Below are 21800 nucleotides of genomic sequence, written 5' to 3'. Positions count from 1 at the left end.
GACAGAGTCTCAACAGTTCAATAAAAATGCAAATTTCTAAAATTACTAACATGTACTTAAAAGTAACAAACTGTATCACACACACTCAGGCTTAGAAGTGTTCCAAGTTTTTGTTTGTTTTTTTTTTTTTTTTAGGAAACCAGTCTGAAGTATTTCTGTTGAAGGTAGCTATTATTTCAGCTTTATCTTCTTTTTCTCTGGTTCATTAAGGTCCATATTTGAATTATCAGTAGAAATGCTTATTCCTGGTATCTAAAGTAATACAAATGGGGAAAAATAAGCTGATTAAAAGCATAAAATAAGAAATCTCATCATCTTCCCCTCCTTCCCTATTGCTACTTTCAAGTTTAAAAGGATACAAGGGTAGAGAGGGGGAAAGGGGTTTTACAAAGTAGATATACTTAAGACATAGTGATAGTGGTTCAGAAACATAAAAGGGGGCCGGCCGGGTGTGGTGGCTCACGCCTGTAATCCTAGCACTCTGGGAGGCCGAGGCGGGAGGATTGCTCGAGGTCAGGAGTTCAAGACCAACCTGAACAAGAGTGAGACCTTGTCTCCACCAAAAAAAAAAAAATAGAAAGGAATTATCTGGACAACTAAAAATATATGGAAAAAATTAGCCGGGCATGGTGGTGCATGCCTGTAGTCCCAGCTACTCGGGAGGCTGAGGCAGGAGGATCGTTTGAGCTCAGGAGTTTGAGGTTGCTGTGAGTGAGGCTGACACCACGGCACTCTAGCCCGGTGACAGAGCGAAACTCCATCTCAAAAAAAAAAAAAACAAAAAACAAAAGAAACAAAAAACAGAAACATAAAAGGTAGACATGGTCTCATAGGTCAGAAACCTGTCACTTGGGAAGTGTGTTTTTCACTGTAAAACAGCCTTCCCCATGTTCAATTTTCCCTAGTGGAGCCACTGTGACTGATGGCATCCGAGGCCTCTGGTGTGTTGGGACAGAGCCAGTATCTTAGGTGAAACATCTACACTTCATCTTCAAAAGTGAACATTTCAAAACTCCTAGAGAAAAAGGACTAGGCAGGAGAACTGAAAGACCTTTGACTTGGGCACCAAAAGCCTCAGAACAATCTCAGATGTCTGGCATCTTCAGATGGCCCAGGGAAATTAGTGAGAAAAAAGGACATGCTATGCAAATATTTGGCCTCCACACTAACAGGATTCCCTCTAACGTTAAATAGAAATAACATAACTATATCCCTCTTTTTGATAAAATATATACTGTTTGTTCCATCGCAAGATGGAAATGATAAGTTTGGTCTTACCTGTGGTTCTACCAGGGACATTCTGATTTTCTGATGCTGAAGATTAGAAGAGTCTAACATGATTTTTACTTTAACTTTATCAAATATATGGAACACTGTATCTTCTACTTTCAGTGAAGGTATCTAAACAAAACACATTTTGTCACTCTTAATTAGTTTCTTACATTTGAGGTTTTGTTCTAATTCTTTACAGTTTATCTTTCATAGTAATTGAAAAGTTTAAATTTCAAAATTACTTCCATATTAATAAGGCTCTGGGTGTTCAATATAACAAAAACCACAAACCTAGTAGTCTCAGATAAATAAGACCTATTTATGTGCATACTTTCTCTTTTCATTAATGTAGTCCCAATATATATTCATTAATCTCAGGTTTCTCGCCTACTATTAGCAAATTGTTGGTCTAACAGAGGAGCATAAAGGCACTTTGGCTATTTTTTGTTTTGTTTTTAAGGTCCTAGATGCCATTAAGAAACCACAAAGATACTTTGGATGGAATTTACTGTTTAAATATTCTCTCAGAGTTGTAGTTATAAGGTTGGGGAGTAGGGAGTGTGGCAGTTAAAAAAAATTTCCTTTAACTGACACTGACAGCCAGTTAAAAAAAAAAAATCTCCTTCCCTAAGCTATAAGCAACTATTTATTCATTTAATGTCTGTCCACCTGTGGCAAAACTTTACATGCTATAAAACAAAACAAAACAAAAAAATCAAGGACATTTGTATGTGGGAAGATATACAGAGGTGAGAAATCGTGAGTAAAACCATAGCTTAATTGGCCTAATTAAATGTAGATTTTCTGGCATATAGAGATTTGGATATTCTGTAGGGTACAAAAATAATTTTACACTATATAGGTCCCATTTGCGAACTGTCAAAGAAAAAGTGCCCCCTCAAAAAAACACAAAAACATTAGAAACACTGTACCTCATCATCATAAATAAGCCGTGGCTTTGGCTTGTCCTTTTCTTCAAAAAACACTGTACCTTCTAAGCCATACTTTGGAATTAACACCACAATAGCGTTCTTTCTTACAAATAGAATATAGGCTTCTTCACTTACTATTCCTTTGCTTTTGAAAAATAACTGTAAAGTAACATACAATGTTATTAAAAATAGCCTTAAAATATTTTGCAAGTAAAAACATTTTTTTGAAATTAAGAAACAAAACATCTCTTACATCGTTGTTAGAAGGCAAATACCTGGGTATGAAAAGCCACTGATGCACGTTGGGCATATTGAGCCATTTTGTGCCGGAAATTGAGATTTTTACATATATCTGCAAGCTTGTGTTTGTCTGTCAACTCTGGATAAGTACAGTCGGCCCCGACAGCCACAGCTAACAGCCGATGAACGATGATGTCTGCGTATCTAGATGAATGAAGGAGAAATAAGAACCATGATATGTTAGTATTAAAATGTCTTTTTTAAATTCAAAATTAACTATTTTCTATCTCTTTAATTTCATAAAGAAAAAAATACCTTCTGATGGGTGAAGTAAAATGTGTATATATTGGGGATGCCAAGCCATAGTGATGAAAATCGTTATCCATCCCAGAACAGAAGTACACAGCTTGCATCATACAGCGAGTGGCTAATATTCTTAACAGAGTGTTTAGATATGGGAAAAGAGGAGATTCGGCCCGGTCCAAAGAGTCAGCCAAAGACTTGGCTGTATCAGTCTTAATTTCCAAATTCTGTGAATAAAAAGGTGGTAAAGAACATTATATTAAACATTTCTAAATCAGTACCATCATATCTTCAAAATAACTAATCAGATTGAGCAACACATAGTGTTTTTATTATTTTCCTTCCATTCAAAGTAAAGGTAGAGGCCAGAAACAAAACTATACTGGTCACTATAGCTCAGTCAGAAAAATGTTCATTCAGAACAACGTTCTGATTCATCAGATTTACTTGCTTTGATCTACCTTAGGGAAATGAGTCAAAAATACTTAAATTATTCTTCCTCTACCTAGGTCTTAGGCAGAAATTAGACGATAAGAGAAAATCCCCCAACTTATAGAGTAAGTTCTGGATCAGGAGAGTGAGAAGCTGCTTCAGGTTCTGACAGAGAGAGGTAGGCCATAGAAAGGTCTGAGCCAAAATCAGAAATCAATCCTGTTAAAATAATGCCCTATAATCTATCGCTATTCCTTTCAGCTCTCTCCTGACCAAGTGATCCAAGAAAAACCAATGTAAGCCACAGTCACTCCAGGAGTAACTATGCCTAAATAAAAGGCTACTAACCAGAGGCACACAGGACTGAGAACATGGTGCCCTTTCTATATTTTCCCTCTTTTCTATGTATGCAATAAATAGACTTCTTTCTTAGTGACATGATATGAAGAGGGCTTAGCTGTGTTGAAGTAAAGAAAAAGACGACAAATTATTTGTAAATCTCCAAAGCTAGGCAGTTCACAGAAGCCATGAAGCAACACAGGCATAAAAAATGTATAAAAGCACAGAGATATGGAATAACTTTATATGTCCAAGATACCAAAAATAACTAAGTCTAGAACATCTGGCTTTAGCATAGGTGGCTCTTTAAAGACATTAAATGATTTTATTAAGCAGATGACTTCAATGTAGAAATAGATGACCATACCCAAGTTAGATATTTTTTTTTTTCATCAAAGAACTACTGGCAAAATTCTGCATCGAGAAACAACAAAACTTATGGAGATGTGAATATAAATTATTCAGTGCAATGGATAGATCATAACACAAATACAGATGATTCTTCACACTATAGGACCTTACCTTTGACTTAGCTGCCTTAACAAGAATTTCATAATTTGATGGAGGTGGAGCAGGATGTTTTCGAAGGAGGGCATGTTCAGAAAATTCTTCATGAATTTTTTTTGCAACAGAGATATTGGCAAGTAACATAAATTCTTCCACCATGGAATTTGTTTCTCTGCCAATGGAAAAAGCATTAAACAAAAAAAGAGAATCAGAGACTTCTGTATATCATATTTACTCACAGATTACCTTTTATACCAACAATGTTATGGCTTTCTTATGTAAACATTCATAAGTGTTGTGCACATCTATATTTTAAAAATCTTATGGCTCTTTCATTTCTCAGTTACTATGCTAACAAATTCTTATTATGCATCTACTGCATGAGTAAATCTTATGTGCCAGAGGAGACTTTACAAATTACACTCAAGAAAAACAGAAGCTTTACTAACTCCATTAATACATAAAATTTAGAACATAAGCATTTCTACCTCCTTTTACTGGGTCCAAAGAAATTTTTATTTAACGATAAATCCATAAAAATAAAGTTTACCAAGAAAAATTAAAAGCTACTTAGGTTATACAAATTTTGGCTTGAAAAACTAAAACTTTCACCAATAAATCACTCAAATGAAGAGATCATATTTACGATAGCTGATTTGACTTATTATGGGCCAGGCATTATCCTGTAAGTATATACATATATCCCCCCCATATCCACATCCTGCTTTGCAGATGAGAAAATGGAAGATGTGCAACATTATTCTCTTGCTCAAGATCTGAGTTATTGCAAGTCTCAGATTTCATCTATACAATCTGACTTCAAAGCTCTTAACCAATTTGTTGATATTGTTTTTATTCCATATATAGTTATTCTGTGTATGTTTTAAGCTTAGCTTAGTAAATGATCTGCCTTCTGTTTATATAGTGCTTTCTTTCTTCCAAGTCATTGAACATGCATTATTAATCTTCCATTCGTGTTTCCATTTTTAATTAGATCTTTTAACTTCTAGACGAGATTTCTGAAGTACATTAATTTTTAAAATATTGGGAAGACCTCCAATCATATGAGGACAATCTCTTAGAAAAAAATGTGTTTTTTCTCCTGGTAAGAAATGGGTGATATTCTTTGGCAAAGCTAGAGTCAACCTTTTCCTCAAAAAAGCTTCTAGTACTGAGCTTATTGTTAGTATTTTTTTTTTAAGAGACAGGGTCTCACTGTTGCCCAGGCTAGAGTGCAGTGGTGCAATCAAAGCTCATTGTAACCTCGAATTCTTGGCCTCAAGTGATCCTCCCACCTCAGCCTCTCCAAAGTGCGGGGATTACAGGTGTGAGCCACCATGCCCAGCTTCATTGTTAGTATAAACATTAGATATATTTGCACAGAAGTACCCCACTAAGGAACTTTTTAATTGTAGCTCTAAAGCACATACTGGTCCTAAGTAAAAAAATCTAAGTATATTCCCATTTTTAACTCTTGTTATCTACTAGAAAAGTGTATGTGCATGTTTAATTTCAGAATTACCTTATATAACAAGCATGGAGAGAGGCCTAAACTCTAATTTAATCAAAACAGTCCTTGCTTCCTAAATCTCAACCAAAGCAAAAGAAAATAAAAGCTAAAATCTGAGTACTCTTCACAATGTTCTATGAAGTAGGTACCAGGTACCGTTATCAATCATAGACAATTTACAGACAAATAAACTGAGGCATAGAGAGGTTTAAAAAAAAAAACTTGTTGAAAGTAGTAGTGGCAGAAGTGAGATCCAAACCTAGAAAGTCTGGCTTCAAGCCCATGGTCTTAATCACTCTTCTACCCTACCACAGTATATTCTATATTTAACACTTAAGAAAGTAATCATGACAATTTTCTTTTACTTACCATAACTATTACTAGTCAAGTTCTAACATATCATATATTAAAGCAAATGAATTCAAATTACAAATTTCTATTATACTACTAATCCCAGTTTTATATAAGAAAAACTAAAGAGTAAGATCAAATTTACTTTTCTATATATTTTATAGGCCAAGAAAATCTACAGAAATCATAACTCTAATGCAAAGAGATGTTCTGGATATAAATGTTTTAGTAATTAATATAGGTACTAAATATTAAATTCAAAATCTTATCTACTGCCCATCAAAAAAATGGCATACCTAAGTTCTTTGGTCTGCAGATCTATAGGATCATGAGTTTCACTGTCCATGTGGAATCGAACTTCGGGAGAAGAAAGAGTCAAGGCCCTAAATAAAAAATAAAGAGGTAAATTTCAAGTGAGCCAATAACAGAGACAAAATTCTGGAAATAATTCTTCTAAAACAGAAAATGACCATAACAAGTAACAGCTGTTCTTCTAAAGGCTTTACAACCATCTGCTAAGTTTGATGCTCTATTTTCATGAACAGCTTAGTATTTTAGAGACCTAAAATGCATTTAACAAGAGAGGACAACAGCAACTCAATAAAATCTGAGTCCCTATGCTTTTGAAGGTTTGAATATCTTCTCTGTGTAAACTATAGTTTTTACTGAGCTACACTGGTTTGTAATCACTTTTACAAATAGATAAGGTGACTGGTAGTACTTTATTTTCTACAGAAAATAATGTACTGGGGCTAGAGGAGAACGAAAAGGGGCAAAAGGGAAGCTGCCACAGGTAAGTTAGTAACATTAGAAGATCCACAGTCCAAAGGTATCTTCCACAAAGATTCAAGCAACAGAGTAGAGACTGACAGACTAGTACCGCTAATTTGTTACAAGTACTGATGGCTATCAATATTTGGTGCTATGTGTCAGATAACATACTATGCTAAGGGGTTTTTGTGCATGATTCATTTAATGAGTTGGCATGTTCTCCTTTGAAAAGTAAATTCCCATAAGGCAAGGCAAGGCAAGTCTAATGTTTCTTCATACCTTGACATTACTTTCATCTGGTCAGTTCCACATCAACCTAAAACTAAGAATTTTAATGAGGCTGGACAACCCTGGACAATCATGGAGAAGAGAAAAAAAGTGAAGGGGAAAAAAAATAAGAGGAGACTGAGCAACATAAGTGAGAATCCAAACCCTTTTCTTCCTCAACTCCTCACCTTCATTAAGAGAAAGCTCTAGTAAGAATACACACTAGAAAGGGAATCTTGACAAATATTCCTTTCCTGCCATGTAATACTTTAAAGAAAGTTCTACATCAGACCTAATATGTTTATTGATGTATCTTGACATAAAAAACAATGTGATATACTTATCACATTTTGATCATTTTTTGCTTCATAGAACACTTAAAATGTTATGTCTACTCTTGAGTATTCATAATTTAAGAAGGCAAAAGATGTCATTGTTTTGTTGATTGTTTTCTTAATTCTTCCTGAGACTGTGAAGAATCAATGATGTTTTACCAAAGGATGACTGTTCTACTTACAAAATTAAAAATACAGACTGTTTTTGAAGTTAAAAAATATCTTTCCCAATTTTGAGAAGCTATTTTACAAATGCAAATTCTTACCTTAAAACAATCTAAATAAATCTGGCTTCAATTTGTGTTTAAAAACCAATTATGTATTTGGTTTTTAAAAGAATTTTTTCTAAAAATTATTATACAAATTTTCTTCTGATGCCTGGCATACTGTAAACCTTCAATAAAGAAAATTGCTGAATGATGTGTCATTTTGTGTCACAAAAAACCCATATTTCTCCTGCATGTAAGTGACAAGGTTGAGTAAAAGCTTTGCTCTAGTTTGATAATTTTCACTGGGTTTTAATGCATCCAAATTACCTGTACACACTTTCAAGTTTCATATTTAGGATCATATGAAAAATTCCCAGAAAACTGAGGTGCTAGTAGAGACAGGTGTGACTCAGCATTAACCACCTAGAATACTGTCGAGTGGAACGCTCTGCAGTGATGGAAACACTCTACACCCACAATGTCCAGTATGATAGTCATTAGCCACATGTGGCTACTGAGTGCCTGAAATGTGGCTAGTAATACTGAGAAACTAAGTTGTTAATTTTATTTAATTTTAATGAATTTAAACAATCATATCTTATGAAACAGTGTAGGTGTAGGGTTTACACCCCCCAACAAAAAACACTTTTAGTAACTGCTTGGTGACCCTACACTGGATGGGCATGGGAACCCAGAGACCAATATCTGAATTTTCTCTGATAACGACGTCTTTCAAGAATCAAATTTCTTTTAACTGCTTTCTTTCAACAAGTTTGAGTTAACACTCCTTACCTTAAGCCTTTTGTAGTTAGGTAAATGCCATGACATGATAGTTAGAAGAACTGAATCTGCTCCTTGCTATCAGATCTTTTGGAAGACTGTTTCTATGTAACTTTTAAATGTTTACAAAATGAAGGGGCTGAATTAGATAATCTCTAAAATCTCTTCCAAATCTAAAGTGCAAGGAGGACTTCATCTACATTTATTTAATCATCTGAAAACCAATGTTCAATCTGGAAACTCATTTCTAATTAAAATTAGAAATAATCCATGTAAGTCTCAATAAGTTTTTGCCTTCCTGGGATTTACTCAAGATCTCTAAGTTAAACACACCATTTTTTGGCACAACAAATTACAAGGAAAGAACTCCAGAGTAGCTAGAAGAAATGGGAGTCTATATTCACCCTATTAAATGTAAATAATTCATCATTGTCCATGATAAAACAATTTAAAGAGTCTACGAATTATATTAATACTATGATAAATGCATTAAGACATCTTAACAGATATCTTTGAAATATACCCTTTTTCAATTCTTCTTTTCTTCAGGATTTTGGCTAGTTTATTTAGTCCACGGAGACTAGTGGTAATATCGTCATTCATGGTTGCTGAATCAATTCTCATTTGTGCTTCAGCGTATGTAAGTGATGCCTAAAAAAGAAACCATATGTTAATATAACTCTCATAAATGAGAAAAACTGGTTTACCATATTCTCACATTTCCACTACATAAAATTTATGATTCAGATAACCTAAAATCTGTAACAAAAGAGAAATTCACAGCTATAATATTTATTTATACTTAACATCTATGATTTCTGGTTCATTAATCTGAGGCATTATATAACATGCAAACTTAATAAAAACAAAAATGGCAGTACTGTCAGTAAATAAATTGTTTAAATTTTAATTACTTTCCTATTTCAGTTAGTGTAGAAATACTCAGGTAGTGCTAAAATAAAATATATAGGCAGGTTAGATGTATTCTCTGATAACTGTAAAATGAAATCTTTTCCTGATAATTATTCCCCTACTCATTGGCAAATAATTAAGAATACTGGATAAGTCTATAGACATCATGTTGTGCAGGATATCTATGAAATATCCAAAATTAAGTACCTAAAAATGGGACAAATCATAGCAGCAAAGATTTAAAGAAATCTTCAATAACAATACAAATATACTAATAGTAACTGCTTCTGTTCCTATTTCTCTCCTCGTGGAAAACTACCACTTTTTACCTCATTAAAAAGAGTAGCTTCATAAGTAAAAATTAGAGAAATAGCTAAGAATTTTAGATAACACAGGTCAGGTCAGATTCCTGGGACAGCTAACTCATCTACTAAGGGCTAAGAGTTCTACTTCTAAAAAATGGTTTATGTTATACATGCACTAAATTGTTTTCATGTACTTTTATTACACTGACCAAGTCTGAGAAAATTATAAACTCATTCTTATTTAAAAATATAAATTTGTGGAGGCTTAGATAATTCACCCATCATTATTTGTCAGTCTAACACTGTTTCCTTTCCAACCACTAGTTATCAAAACAGAGAATGATGCTAAAGGGAAAGAAAAAACAGGTGAGTTTAGAAAACAGATCAATAGAAGGGGTTTAGTAAACCCCCCCCCCCCAAGTAAACTTATCAGAGGTTTAGTAAACTTTGGAGAAAGATTTAGGGCAAAACGAAGAGAACAAAAGAGATTTCTGGGGACGTACAAAAAAAGGAAAAGGATGAGAAAGACAATCTGGCTCTCCACTTCTGTCTGAGCACAATCTCAGGCTAGTTCTACTGGAATCCAACTATGATTTGTAATATCATTTCTATGAGAAAATGAGAAGATGATGATGTACATGCTAAACCACTAATCATTTCTAAGTAGGAACAACTTCAATCACTGGGGTTCCTGAGTTAGGGTATAAAATCCTCTATTTGGTCTTCTCTAACATATAGGCTTTGTAAGTTTCTGAATACAGGACAACTACCACATAAACTACTTCCTGAATAACATAATTAAGCAGGTAACTAAAAAAAAAAATAGATTTTGCTGTAACAATGGAGAAAAATTTAACCTTATAAGCTTTACTTTTTCAAATCAATCTAGGAAACTTGAAAGTACCAAAGATTTGAAACATTGGAGATAACCATGAAACTAACCTTTGAATTAATGACACTTTTGGTAAACCTTGTTTTTAAGATTTCAGCATTGTGATTCATTTCCCAAATACATGAAAATGCCAGCCTATGAAGGAAAATAAGACAGTATTGGTTAATGGGAATCAATTAAAGTAGTAAATATAATGTTCTTATGAAAAAACATGCATAAATACCTGTCAACATTAGATCTTAAGGAACATAAATTAGAGCTAAGCAACTCTGGAACCATGTCAATCCTCTGTAAAAATATAAAAATAGAGTCAAAGATTACTTAGCTATATCCACACATTTATTTGAGATTCTATTCTCAAATAGCACAAATAGCATTAAATTAATAGGAAAAAAAGTAGTGTTCTAGTCTTTGTGAATAGGAGAATAAGAAAATATGTAAAAGTCTCTTACTAGAAAAGTACCTATACAAAATTGTTGTAAAAGGAAAGCTATGAAAGAAAATTGGACTTCATGCCAGAGTATCTAAGTTTAAATCCTCTATATTAACCATTTTGCTATCCTCTGGGAGTTTTAAATCTCTGGTCTATTTAAGTTTGACATAAGTCCTAGCAGCTCTATGAATGGAACTTCTCCAATGTTTAACACAAACTACATGAAAAAGTACTAAAAACAGAGAAAAACTGGATTTTAAAGGAAAAAAGCTACAGAGAAAAACAGACTAAGCTTAATTTTCCCCTTTACTTTCATAATTCTCTGTTAAGTTTAGGGGGACCATACTTTACTTGTTATTTAGGTCACCTAATAACAAAAATTTGCAAAATTTAAAAATCAGGGATTTAAAACCACTTTATTCAATGTATTTCTTCCAGCTAATTAATACTATTTCAAACCGTAACTATTTAAGAATTCAAAATTGTGCGTGACTGTTAAAAAATTTTAAATTCAACACATTTACCTTTTCACAAAGATACACAGTTGTCCCTCTTCTGGCTGATTCTTGATCCAAGGCATTTCCTGGCCTAATAAAATGACTAACATCAGCAATATGAACGCCAACCTTAAAAAGATAATAAAAGGGTGTCACTATGCGTAATCTAGTAAGTGTACCACTGAAGTTTTAATGAGGAGAAATTTAGCTACATCGATAAAACAACTCAGTCATATCTACCATTTCAACTTCTGACACATGCCCATTAGTTTCTGCAGCTATAACTATACTTCATGTGAGTAATTGACAAATTCTAACCTGGGTCAAAAGAAAATGAACTCAAGAACAGAACTATAATTAGGTAAGAAATCATTACAATTTGAATACCTCCAAATTTCCATTTTCAAGTTCTCTGCAGTGTAGAGCATCATCTATATCAGTACATCCCGGTGGGTCCACACTACAAACACACAGATGCCTCAGGTCTTCTCGGTTTTTCATGTCCTAGAAGATGCGCCATCATAAAGAAATAAATTATTTCAGCACTACGAATGCCAACACAGCTCTTTTGAAATCAATAATATCTATATAAAAAAATCTATTTTTATTTTCTTGATGACAACCACATATCATCATTTGTAACTGGTCGTTTCTCTGCCTTTAAAATATTTGATATTTGCTAGTGTCTGCCCCTCAGAAAAATTTATCTTTCACTAAAGAAGCAAATGATTTCTGTGATACCTAACAGTGCTTTACCTAACTACATGCAGGGGAAGAGGGACCATGATTTCTACATATTTAAAAACACACACAGAAATTATGCAAAACTAGGTAGGATATAACTTATATTACATATGATATATATATTATATCCTATGAATTCTTTTCAGCTTACCTTTTCAGTAATGCTCCAAGGCATCTTTGGCAAAAAGCTAAGAACAGCCTGTGAAAAAGGCTGATGAGGAACATCATGCTCAAGTAATAAAACTTCTGTTTCAGTCTCTTTCTCTCCAACATCGCCTAAATTTTTTACGAAGTGTCCCTAAAATCAAAAGCTATTATTAGAAAGGCCTATGTTATAGCTAATTTACATTTTATATTAAATTCTTCAGCATTTATATATTACCTCCCTATTTCTCAATGTTCCCTAACAACCTCTTAAAAATGACACTTTCGTAAGTTAAAGGTGAAAATGACAAGACTTCTCAACTAATTTATGATAGAAAATTCAAGAGAGCTCAACTCTTATATCAAAAAGCATCTATTTTCTATTAACTTTCCAGTTTAAAATGTGCTTCAAATACAACACTTTCAAAAGCTGTTAGTTAGAATCTATATAGAGCTCAAACACTTTTTTCACAGTCGGTATCAATAAAAGTTATTTGTTTGGAAATTTGAGTAAAAGTAACCATATGATTTACACTGGAATTCCATAAAATTACTTTTCAAATTGGAATGCTATTCATCAGGTAATTGTGACATATCCTAAGTTTCAGTATAAATCTTATGTAGAAGATTTTATTTTAATTAAAAGGACCAATAACCTAAAATAAAATTAATACTTTATGTTTACATTTGGATATCTGGAATTTCTGGGCCAACCATCAATGGCAACAATAATTCTCCGTCCTTCTAGTGTAGAAGCCTGTCTGGTTTCGATTCGAATTCGAGGGATTCTCTTATCAGCAGGTGTAAAGAGATGTCTTCTTGACTAGAGAAAATTAGGAAAAAAAGATTTCACACACAAAATCTGAGGATGGAGGCAAAGGGAGGGCTACTAAGTCTATGAAATGTTTATCATTTTTTTTAAAGAGAAAGAAAAATCTGATCACTGCAAATGCCTAATCCAATATGTGGGCAGAAAGGAGTAAGATGTGTGTGTGTGTGTGTGTGTGTGTGTACACGTCCTGCATAGGAAAATGACTTAGTAGCAAAGATCCAGGTTGTTCAAGTTTCCAGTCTAAGTTTTTGTGAGCTGCCTTTGTTCTACCGTGTTTAGCATTTCTGTAGTGATACCCTCTGTTAGAACTGAGTTACAATAAATAAAGTAGTTCCAGATGAACATAAGCTTAAAAAAATGTTTATCATTTTTTATTACACAGTAACATGCTCTTTACTCACCTCCTTGATACCAGACTTGGAAAGCATGCCACAATATGGTCTCCAATTCCTTTTTATTATTCCTACAACTCTACCTGTAGGCTTTAACATTTTTTCACTTACAGCAGTCTTAAGCTGAGATATAAAAATAAAAATCTTCAGTTATTTTTCCTCTAAGTATAGTGAGGCAATTTCACTTCAAAATCAGAATATGTGCATGAATGATAATGTATTCAGGCAGTAAATTATGACATAAAACTACAGAATGCTGATGCTTCAAAATTCTAGACATGAACATGCTAAACCAAACCATGGAAATTGTTCCATAATAATAAAGTACTACAAAAACAATCAAAAAGCAAAGAAAAAATAAATACAACAGAAGAAATGTATCAGAACTCAGATTTAATATGAGGATTTACTGACTAAAACACACACACGGGTCTGGGAATTAGCAAACTAGGATTTTAGTACTAGTTTGTATTAATTATCTGTGTGGTTACGGTCACTAGTTCCCTTTGGACCTTTATTAATTCATTAAAAAAGATAAGTACCTTCAGAGATTCTTCTTTATCCAAAATAAAAATCCAAATAAAAAGTGTATGCTATTAGAAATAGCAGGAAGGGCCAGGTATGATGGCTCACGCCTATAATCCCAGCGTTTTGGGAGGCCGAGGTAGGATAATCGCTTGAGGCCAGGAGTTGGAGAACAGCCTAGGCATCATAGCGAGATCCCATCTCTACAAAAAATTAAAAAACTAGCTGGGCATGGTGTTGTATGCCTGTAATCCCAGCTACTTGAGAGGCTGAAGTGGCAGTATCATTTGAGCTCAGAAGTTTGAGGGTACAGTGAACTGTGATCATGCCACCGCATCCCAGCCTAGGGCAACAGGGCAAGACCCTTTCTTTAAAAAAAAAAAAAATTATTTAAGAAATAACTGAAAGCATTTTCTTCATAATAAATATAGGAACAGAGAAGGAATAATTAAACATGCCCAAATAAAAGGGTCTGGAAGAACGTATATTGTGTTGGGGGCTTTTAACATTACATAAAGTATTTTAGAAAATTTAAAATTTTTTTTTACTTAAACCTCACTAACTTAAATCACATATTCGAATGACATAGATTTCCAGCTTCATATTCAAATTAACAATCTTTTTGTATTTAAATCCATTTATTTGAACAAATTAAGACATTAATTTAAAAGAAAACTTAAATACTTAGAAGGGGGGAAAAAATCAATGCTGTGTATGACATGTGTTAAACCTACAGAACTATAATTTTATTCAACAAATCTGAAAGCAATAAAACTTAACTTTCTCCAAAGCTGATAGATTACCTAATAATACAAAGCTACACAGACAAAAAAATAAAACCTGTTTGGTTTCATACCGTTTGTTCTTTTTCCTCTTCTTTCTCCACATCCTCTTCATTTAGACCTTCATCATGTAAAACGACAGAAGATGGTGCTACCCACTGACTCCTGGGGAAAAGCTCCACAGCCACAATATCTTCATGAACAGCTCGGTTTAAATGTTTAAGTCCTTGTATGATTATCTATTTTAAACAACAAATGGCACGTGCAAATATTTTTAGTGGCAATATAACAGTAGGAAGGTCACCTAACAGAAGTTTATATATACTCTGAATGTCTCTATGTAATCTCTATTTCTCCTCCTTTATATTTTTTTCTTTCTTTACTATTTTCCTTAATCCCGTACCCTTAATTTCTCAATGTCAGGTAGAAAAATCATGGGTCAGAAAATACGTTTTGTGTTCATAGTTCCACCATAACTTACAATTATACCAAGAGACTTTGGGAAAATTACTTAAACTCTCTAAGTCTCAGGTCCTCACTGGTAAAATGAAAAAAAAAATACAGTATCCTACTTTTATAGGTTGGGTTGAATATTAAATGAAATGATGAATGTAAAGAGAAGAGTACCTAGCAAACAGTGAGCAACACAAAAATGGCTGCTCTTTGCTTTAAAGGGTGTGAAGCTTCTGCATATGTTATGCAAATAGTATTTGCTATAACTGGTCATAATACACAAAATAGCATCTAATGTTTTATTATTTGAAGGACTAGATTTTTATTCTCTTTAAAGTAAACTAATAGAAAGTTGTTTTCTTCAATAAGTAGTTTTCTAAAAAAGTGATTTAATTCTAATAGTATCTATAATCTCCCATATAATTGCCTTCAAGCCGATAACCTGGGAAGATAAAGCATATTTAAATTCTCCTATAAAATTTTAAACACTTATTTTTAAAAAGTAGTTTAGTGTATAAGGAACTTATTTACACACTTGCCTCTTTATTTTCTTCATTGTCTCCATGAATCCACACAGTAGCTTCTAAGTAATTTTCCCTGCTGGCTCTAAATGTCCCTTGAAGGTATGTACCAGATTTTATGCCTTGCTGTAGCTTACTTAAAGGAAGATGCTCTGAAAATATTACTTTTCCACTTTCTATTTCATTCTATGACATAAGCAAACCAAAAGATACAGTCAGTAAATCTTCTATTTGTTCAATAAAACTATCATCAACATCAGGTAATTTTAAAAATATACATTATGGTATATACAACTCTATGAATTTGAGATCTAGCACAGTGTTTCTTCTAGACCAGAGCTAACCAAAACAACTTCCTACGGTAAAGGAAATATTTTGTGTGACGTCTAACAGGGTAGCCACTAGGCATAAGTTTCTCTTAAGCACTTGGAAGGTGGATAGTACAACTGAGAAACTGAATTATTAGTATGTAATAAATTTAAACAGCTAAACACAACTAAGTGGCTGCACATTAGGAAGGGCAATCCTAAATCTGCATTCAAAAAATCAAGTCCAGCTTTTATCTTCTCATTTCCTTTTGATTTCATAAAGTAGCTGGTCAAAGGTAAGCAGGGATGAGAGAAATGCTGTAAAGACTGGATTTATGTACACTGTCCTATTACATAAAACCTATTTCTATAACAAAAGCTACCATTTACATTTACCATAGCTATGTGTCAGGCTGAAATGAGAATTGTATTAATGCTGTTATTATCTCATTTGATCCTCACAACAATGCTATGAAGTCATTACTGTTATACCACTTTATATGTGAGGAAATGAAGGCTCAGGGTTTAATCATTCCCTTAACACTCCATATATCGGCTAGCGTAGTGACCCCTTTATCAGCCTCTTTGCCTCTATCTTCCCTTGATAAAATGCATCACCTTACACACTGACATTAGAGTGGTCTTACAAAATATAATAATGCCATTTCTAATCATTATCCCCTGCTCCCACCACCCATACTCATACACTCTTAATTTCTCTTGCCCTACCATATAAGGCAGGGAGCTAGAATCCAATCTGCTATTTTATTCTCTTCATAGCAGTCCTTTAGGGAGATCTTCATAAGATACTTAAAAAATTACTAACCTACATATAGCATAAATTCTAGGTCTTCATTATCTGTTCTGTTCTGCCTCATTTTATGACTCCCCTCTCTCTTCCTTTGGGTTTTATGCTGTCTGCACTGTCAGCCACTTCTTTGTCAAACAGCTACCGCTTATTCACAAATCAGGCATGGATTCCATTCTTTTTTTCATCAACCAAATAGTGCCACCATGTGCCAGGTGCTACTCAGGTTGCTGGGGATATATTTATTTTAGAAAGTCAACTCATTTAGCAATGGCTTTTTAATAAGCCTGTTTCAGTCACTCTTGTTTATAACTCAATACCTTTTCCAATTTCAGCTTATCCGCTGATATTCCAGTTTTTAAATTTGGTAAATGTAAACCTAATATCCCAAGTGGCTATTTTAATATTTTTGCTTTTCAAAAAGAAAATATAACAAACTCAAACATACCCCTTCATCAGACAAACGGGCAAGACGATCTACGAGTTCAGGGTTGGCAGTTAGGCTCTTTACATATTCTTCACCTGAAAAATAAGTTTACATTTATCTTGCTAAATTCAAGCAGTTTTTTTTTCCTTAGATATGAAAGAACATGGGTAATTCTGTTTGTAAAGTTTTTTTTAAATAAAAAACAAAAAATCTGTTGATGTAATCATGCCTAAGCAGAGGTAAAGAGTTCAGTATATCTAGGAGCTTTTATTGCTAAAACAACTGCAAATGGTGAGGGGAAAATTAACAGTCACTGGGCACCACAACTTAAGCTAAAGTTTTATTTAGCTTAAAAACTCTGAGAAATTAAAAAATGCAAAAATATCACATGAAGTTATACAGAACTCTGAAAATATTAAATAATACACTGAACATCTGACCATAGGCCTGATAATAGTTTTTATACGCATTTGTACATATGCACTAACTTCTTCTCTAATACATTTAGACTTACAAGTGAAAGCTGGAATTCCTTCTTCTACAGCTTTCTCTTTGTTTTTCCTGTCATTCGTTATGAAGATAACTTGCAGCTCGTTCTCTGCTGATATATTTTTCAAATGTTCATTGTACCATTTTGCTGCTACTCGAATGGCTCTATCATTCCTGTCATTTGCATTTTCTCCCTGCTCTTGTTCCACATAGGTTTCCCTAAATGTAAAGGAAAAAAAATGAAATAAGAGGAAATCAATAGAAACAAGGATATGTAAAAATTCTTAGGACATAAATATTTAGCAACCACTAAACTGAAAAGTCAGTGAGTGGTATATCCTTCTCTTGAATGTATTCAGGTTTATACCTCAGAGAAGAAATAAGTAGGACCCGTAAGTTTTTAAGAAAGTAATTGCTTAGAAAAGAAAAAAAGTCGTGTTATTAATGGGACAATAAAAAAGCTAATGCAATTTTATTTTACAAAAAGAAAAATTCAAGATCAGAATTTATACGTTAGGCTGAGACAATAAATAATAGTTTTTTGAAATAAACCATAATAAAATTTTACAGGTCTGATAATAAGATTTCATTTGAACTGTAGATTAATTCCTCAATGCTATAAATAGTATGATTAGATAATTTATAATCACATGATTCTATAGCCATTAAATGCATAATGCATATAAATTATCCATGGTAACCACTCAATAAATGGCACAGGCTATCTAGAGACTGAAAAACCAAATATTGATACGATGGCATATTCCTTCTAAGTTTATCCACTCTGAACTCCCAAATATACCAACACGTTTATCTATTTCTTTAAATCTGTTCTTCAAAGCCAAATTTAAGTATAATAACAAAATTCAGTACAATAGCTTCTAGTACTAATAACAGATTCAATTTTAGAATTTTAGACTTATATTAATAGTTTTAGAATTCTTTTATTCCTCATCATTGAATGTGCTTGCTAATGCTTTAAGCTTATTAGTGAAAGACACAGTCAAATTTTTGAATTGGTTATAACAGGACTTGAGTAATAAAATTTAAATGAGATTTGCCTGGATGTCCTAAGAGTCTTCCCATAAACCCCAGTATTGTTAAGGCCTATTCACTGCATTTGAGCTAACAAAACTGCTAATCCCTGATTAGGTATCTGATGATCATGCTCCACAAAAAGTTGGTCTTTCTGCACTGAAAAAACAAGTAATGTTTCTATTTCTGGATTTCAAGGAGATGCTAGGAATAAGAAGTCTATGAGTGCTTTACTGGTATTCTTTACAAGCATAATATTTAAGCCTGAGATATAAGAACACAGAAGAAAGATTTGAGAAATTAAGGTTTTCTTAATTTCCATAATCTGATGGATGGGACTTCCTTACCAGAATTCTACAGTCTAATCCAATGTTTCTGAGGGTAAATTTGCCCCCTACGGGACGGACACTGGGCAACGTCTGGAGGCACTTTGGGTCATTATAACTCCACAGGAGGAGAGTGGCTGGTTGCTACTGGGTAGAGGCCAGGGATGCTGCTAAACATCCTACAGTGTATGAGACAGCCTTCTCACAAGAAAGAATTCTTCAGCCCAAAATATCAATAATGCTGATGTTAAGAAACTCTGATATAATCTAATAAAAGTATCACAGATACCCATCATAGATTATTTATGCAGCATAGTATTCAATATCATATTCTCTAAGACTGTGCATTAAGTTCAAAAAAGGTTGTGAACCTGAAACATAACAAAAAATTCTATTTCTTAATCTAATCTTCCTCAGTGTAATCAGTTGTAAGGTATTAGTTTAAACTTTTAAAAGCCCATTAAGAATAAATCTGCTTTATATTTTTAAACCACTCTTTCACAAACTCATATCTTTTATTATCTTATGTTGGTTAGTCACATAATACGGTATTGTAGGAATGTAGGCAAATCTCATCTTCCAAGATTTTAATGTTCAACTCATGTAAAACCAATTCCAAATAAAAACATTTTGGAGACAAAAGTTCTGACTCTGGCCTAAAAGTCAGCAGACCTTGGTTCTAGGCTTGATCCCATCAATGCCTATATGACCTTAGTGAGGTGCACTTAGCATTATCTTCTGCACAGCTGTGTAAGAAACCAAGAACTTAAGAAATCTATTAGGCCGGGCGCGGTGGCTCACGCCTGTAATCCTAGCACTCTGGGAGGCCGAGGCGGGAGGATCGCTCAAGGTCAGGAGTTCGAGACCAGCCTGAGCAAGAGCGAGACCCCGTCTCTACTAAAAATAGAAAGAAATTATCTGGCCAACTAAAATATATATATAGAAAAAATTAGCCAGGCATGGTGGCCCATGCCTGTAGTCCCAGCTACTCGGGAGACTGAGGCAGTAGGATTGCTTAAGCCCAGGAGTTTGAGGTCGCTGTGAGCTAGGCTGACGCCACCGCACTCACTCTAGCCCGGGCAACAAAGCGACACTCTGTCTCAAAAAAAAAAAAAAAAGAAATCTATTGCTTATCTTCTGAGAATGTCACAAATTACTCCCAGAAACTCTCTCCCAAATGTAGCTAATCTAACAGGTTTTTTTAGATTTAATATAATATTTCTCCTACCTGTGATGCTCATTAGTGAACGTATAGAAGTGTTTCTCCCTGTTATTAGTCACATCGCGGATCCGTTTATACACAGGGGCACTCCGATTTCTCACTTCTTGGAGAACTGTTTGTAATACAATTACATTCCTGATGGCAGGGTCCTCAAGAACATCAATCTTGAAAAAAAGAAGGAAAGAAAGATCATTTTTTTCTACATTCTCTTGTATAGTGTTTCTGTCAAACATAAAACCCGGCCAGTTTAAAAACGCTGAATATACATTAAGCCAAAGAGCTATTTGGCTACAGAAAAAGTGACAATAGTCACTCAACCTTTCAGGTCTTACTACAGAAGAGCACACTTAAACAGACCAATCATAAAACTTCGTAGAACCAAGGCTATTAATAAAGAAAAAAACGCTGGCCCACATAGTTTTCATTCGCAGGCACTTACAAGCTGCCTGGGAGTCGAAGGCTGGAGGCCACAGAATCCCAGGTCCCCGGCCTCCAGGCACTTACAATCTAAGGCAAAAAAGACACCAGGAGTTAGAAAATTAACGTGTCTAAAATACGACTCCAAGAACTGAATAAAACAGTGCAAGGAAAAGAACGTCGGCCTGGGGAACAGGAAGGTTGGGTCCCGATGGGGTTTGCCTCTCCCTAGGTATGTGATACTGCCAAAGACCCTCCGCCCTGGGCCTCAGTCTCCCTGTCTGTCACACCCCCTTGTCCTGGGGCCGCTCTGTCCGCGGTTCGCCCGCCCGCCGACGCACCTGGTGCAGTAACACATTGGTGTCAGGCAACAAGTAGTGTGGTCGCGGGCAGAGGCTACTGGCCGGGTCCTGGGGCTGCGGCTCCAGGGCCGGCCCCTCGTGCGCTCCGCCGCACGCCGCACACCCGGGCGCCCCGCAGCCGATGTCGTCCCGCAGGTAATGCTCGCGCACGATTTTCATCACACCGCCCGCCCGGGTCTTTTTTAAGAACGTCTTAGACTTGAGCATCTTGCCTCCCAGCGCAGAATCCCAACCCCGGTAGCGCTCTTCCGGCGAAAGTCTCCAAGCTAGAGGCCCTCTCGCACAACTATACCTCACCCGGAGGTTCGCCGCTTCCCGCTCCAGGATATCAGCGAGCACCTCTCGCGGGAAAACGCCGAGACTGACGTTGGTTGGCTCTCTGACGGCCGCGAGGATTGGGCAAGAGCGAGGGAGGAGCGCAGCCTCGAGCCATTTCCGCCCCCCCCCCCGGCCTGGGCGGGGCTCGTCTCTGGACTCCTTCTCCCAGCGCGCGCCGCTACTGCGCCTACGGTCCCGGAACGCTGAGTTCCGGCGGCGAGGGCGATTGCACGCCGCCGCTTCTTCCGTGCTCCTCCGAGAGTGGAAATGGTTGTCTTGGTTACGGGTCCTAACGGTCCCTGGGCCTGAGATCCCTTGTCTGGGGGCTGCAACCTGAGTTGCTAACTGGAGACGCCTTCGATCCCTCGCAGTGTCTGCGGTGGCAGCTGGTCCAGCCTTCGGTGTGGA

At 35.2% G+C, this 21800-nt stretch overlaps 1 protein-coding gene across 1 annotated transcript; it reads right to left on the bottom strand.

Annotated features, from left to right (window-relative positions):
* Positions 1 to 171: 171 nt before the first annotated feature.
* DIS3 (DIS3 homolog, exosome endoribonuclease and 3'-5' exoribonuclease) lies at positions 172 to 21314 on the bottom strand. Its single transcript, XM_069467159.1, has 21 exons — positions 21054 to 21314; positions 20302 to 20459; positions 17738 to 17931; positions 17245 to 17318; positions 15699 to 15866; positions 14781 to 14945; positions 13409 to 13522; positions 12861 to 12998; positions 12183 to 12329; positions 11675 to 11791; positions 11315 to 11416; positions 10581 to 10645; positions 10408 to 10492; positions 8772 to 8899; positions 6183 to 6269; positions 4041 to 4197; positions 2760 to 2974; positions 2480 to 2648; positions 2205 to 2363; positions 1279 to 1401; positions 172 to 252 (listed from the first exon to the last, which is right to left on the bottom strand). The coding sequence occupies exons 1-21, from the start codon at positions 21279 to 21281 to the stop codon at positions 172 to 174; spliced, it is 2874 nt and encodes a 957-aa protein (XP_069323260.1). The 5' UTR covers positions 21282 to 21314.
* Between the last annotated feature and the right edge of the window lie 486 nt (positions 21315 to 21800).

Source organism: Eulemur rufifrons, chromosome 4 (genome assembly GCF_041146395.1).
Source record: "Eulemur rufifrons isolate Redbay chromosome 4, OSU_ERuf_1, whole genome shotgun sequence".
Classification (NCBI taxonomy): Eukaryota; Metazoa; Chordata; class Mammalia; order Primates; family Lemuridae; genus Eulemur; species Eulemur rufifrons.
This window is presented reverse-complemented; position numbering and strand designations above follow the sequence as displayed.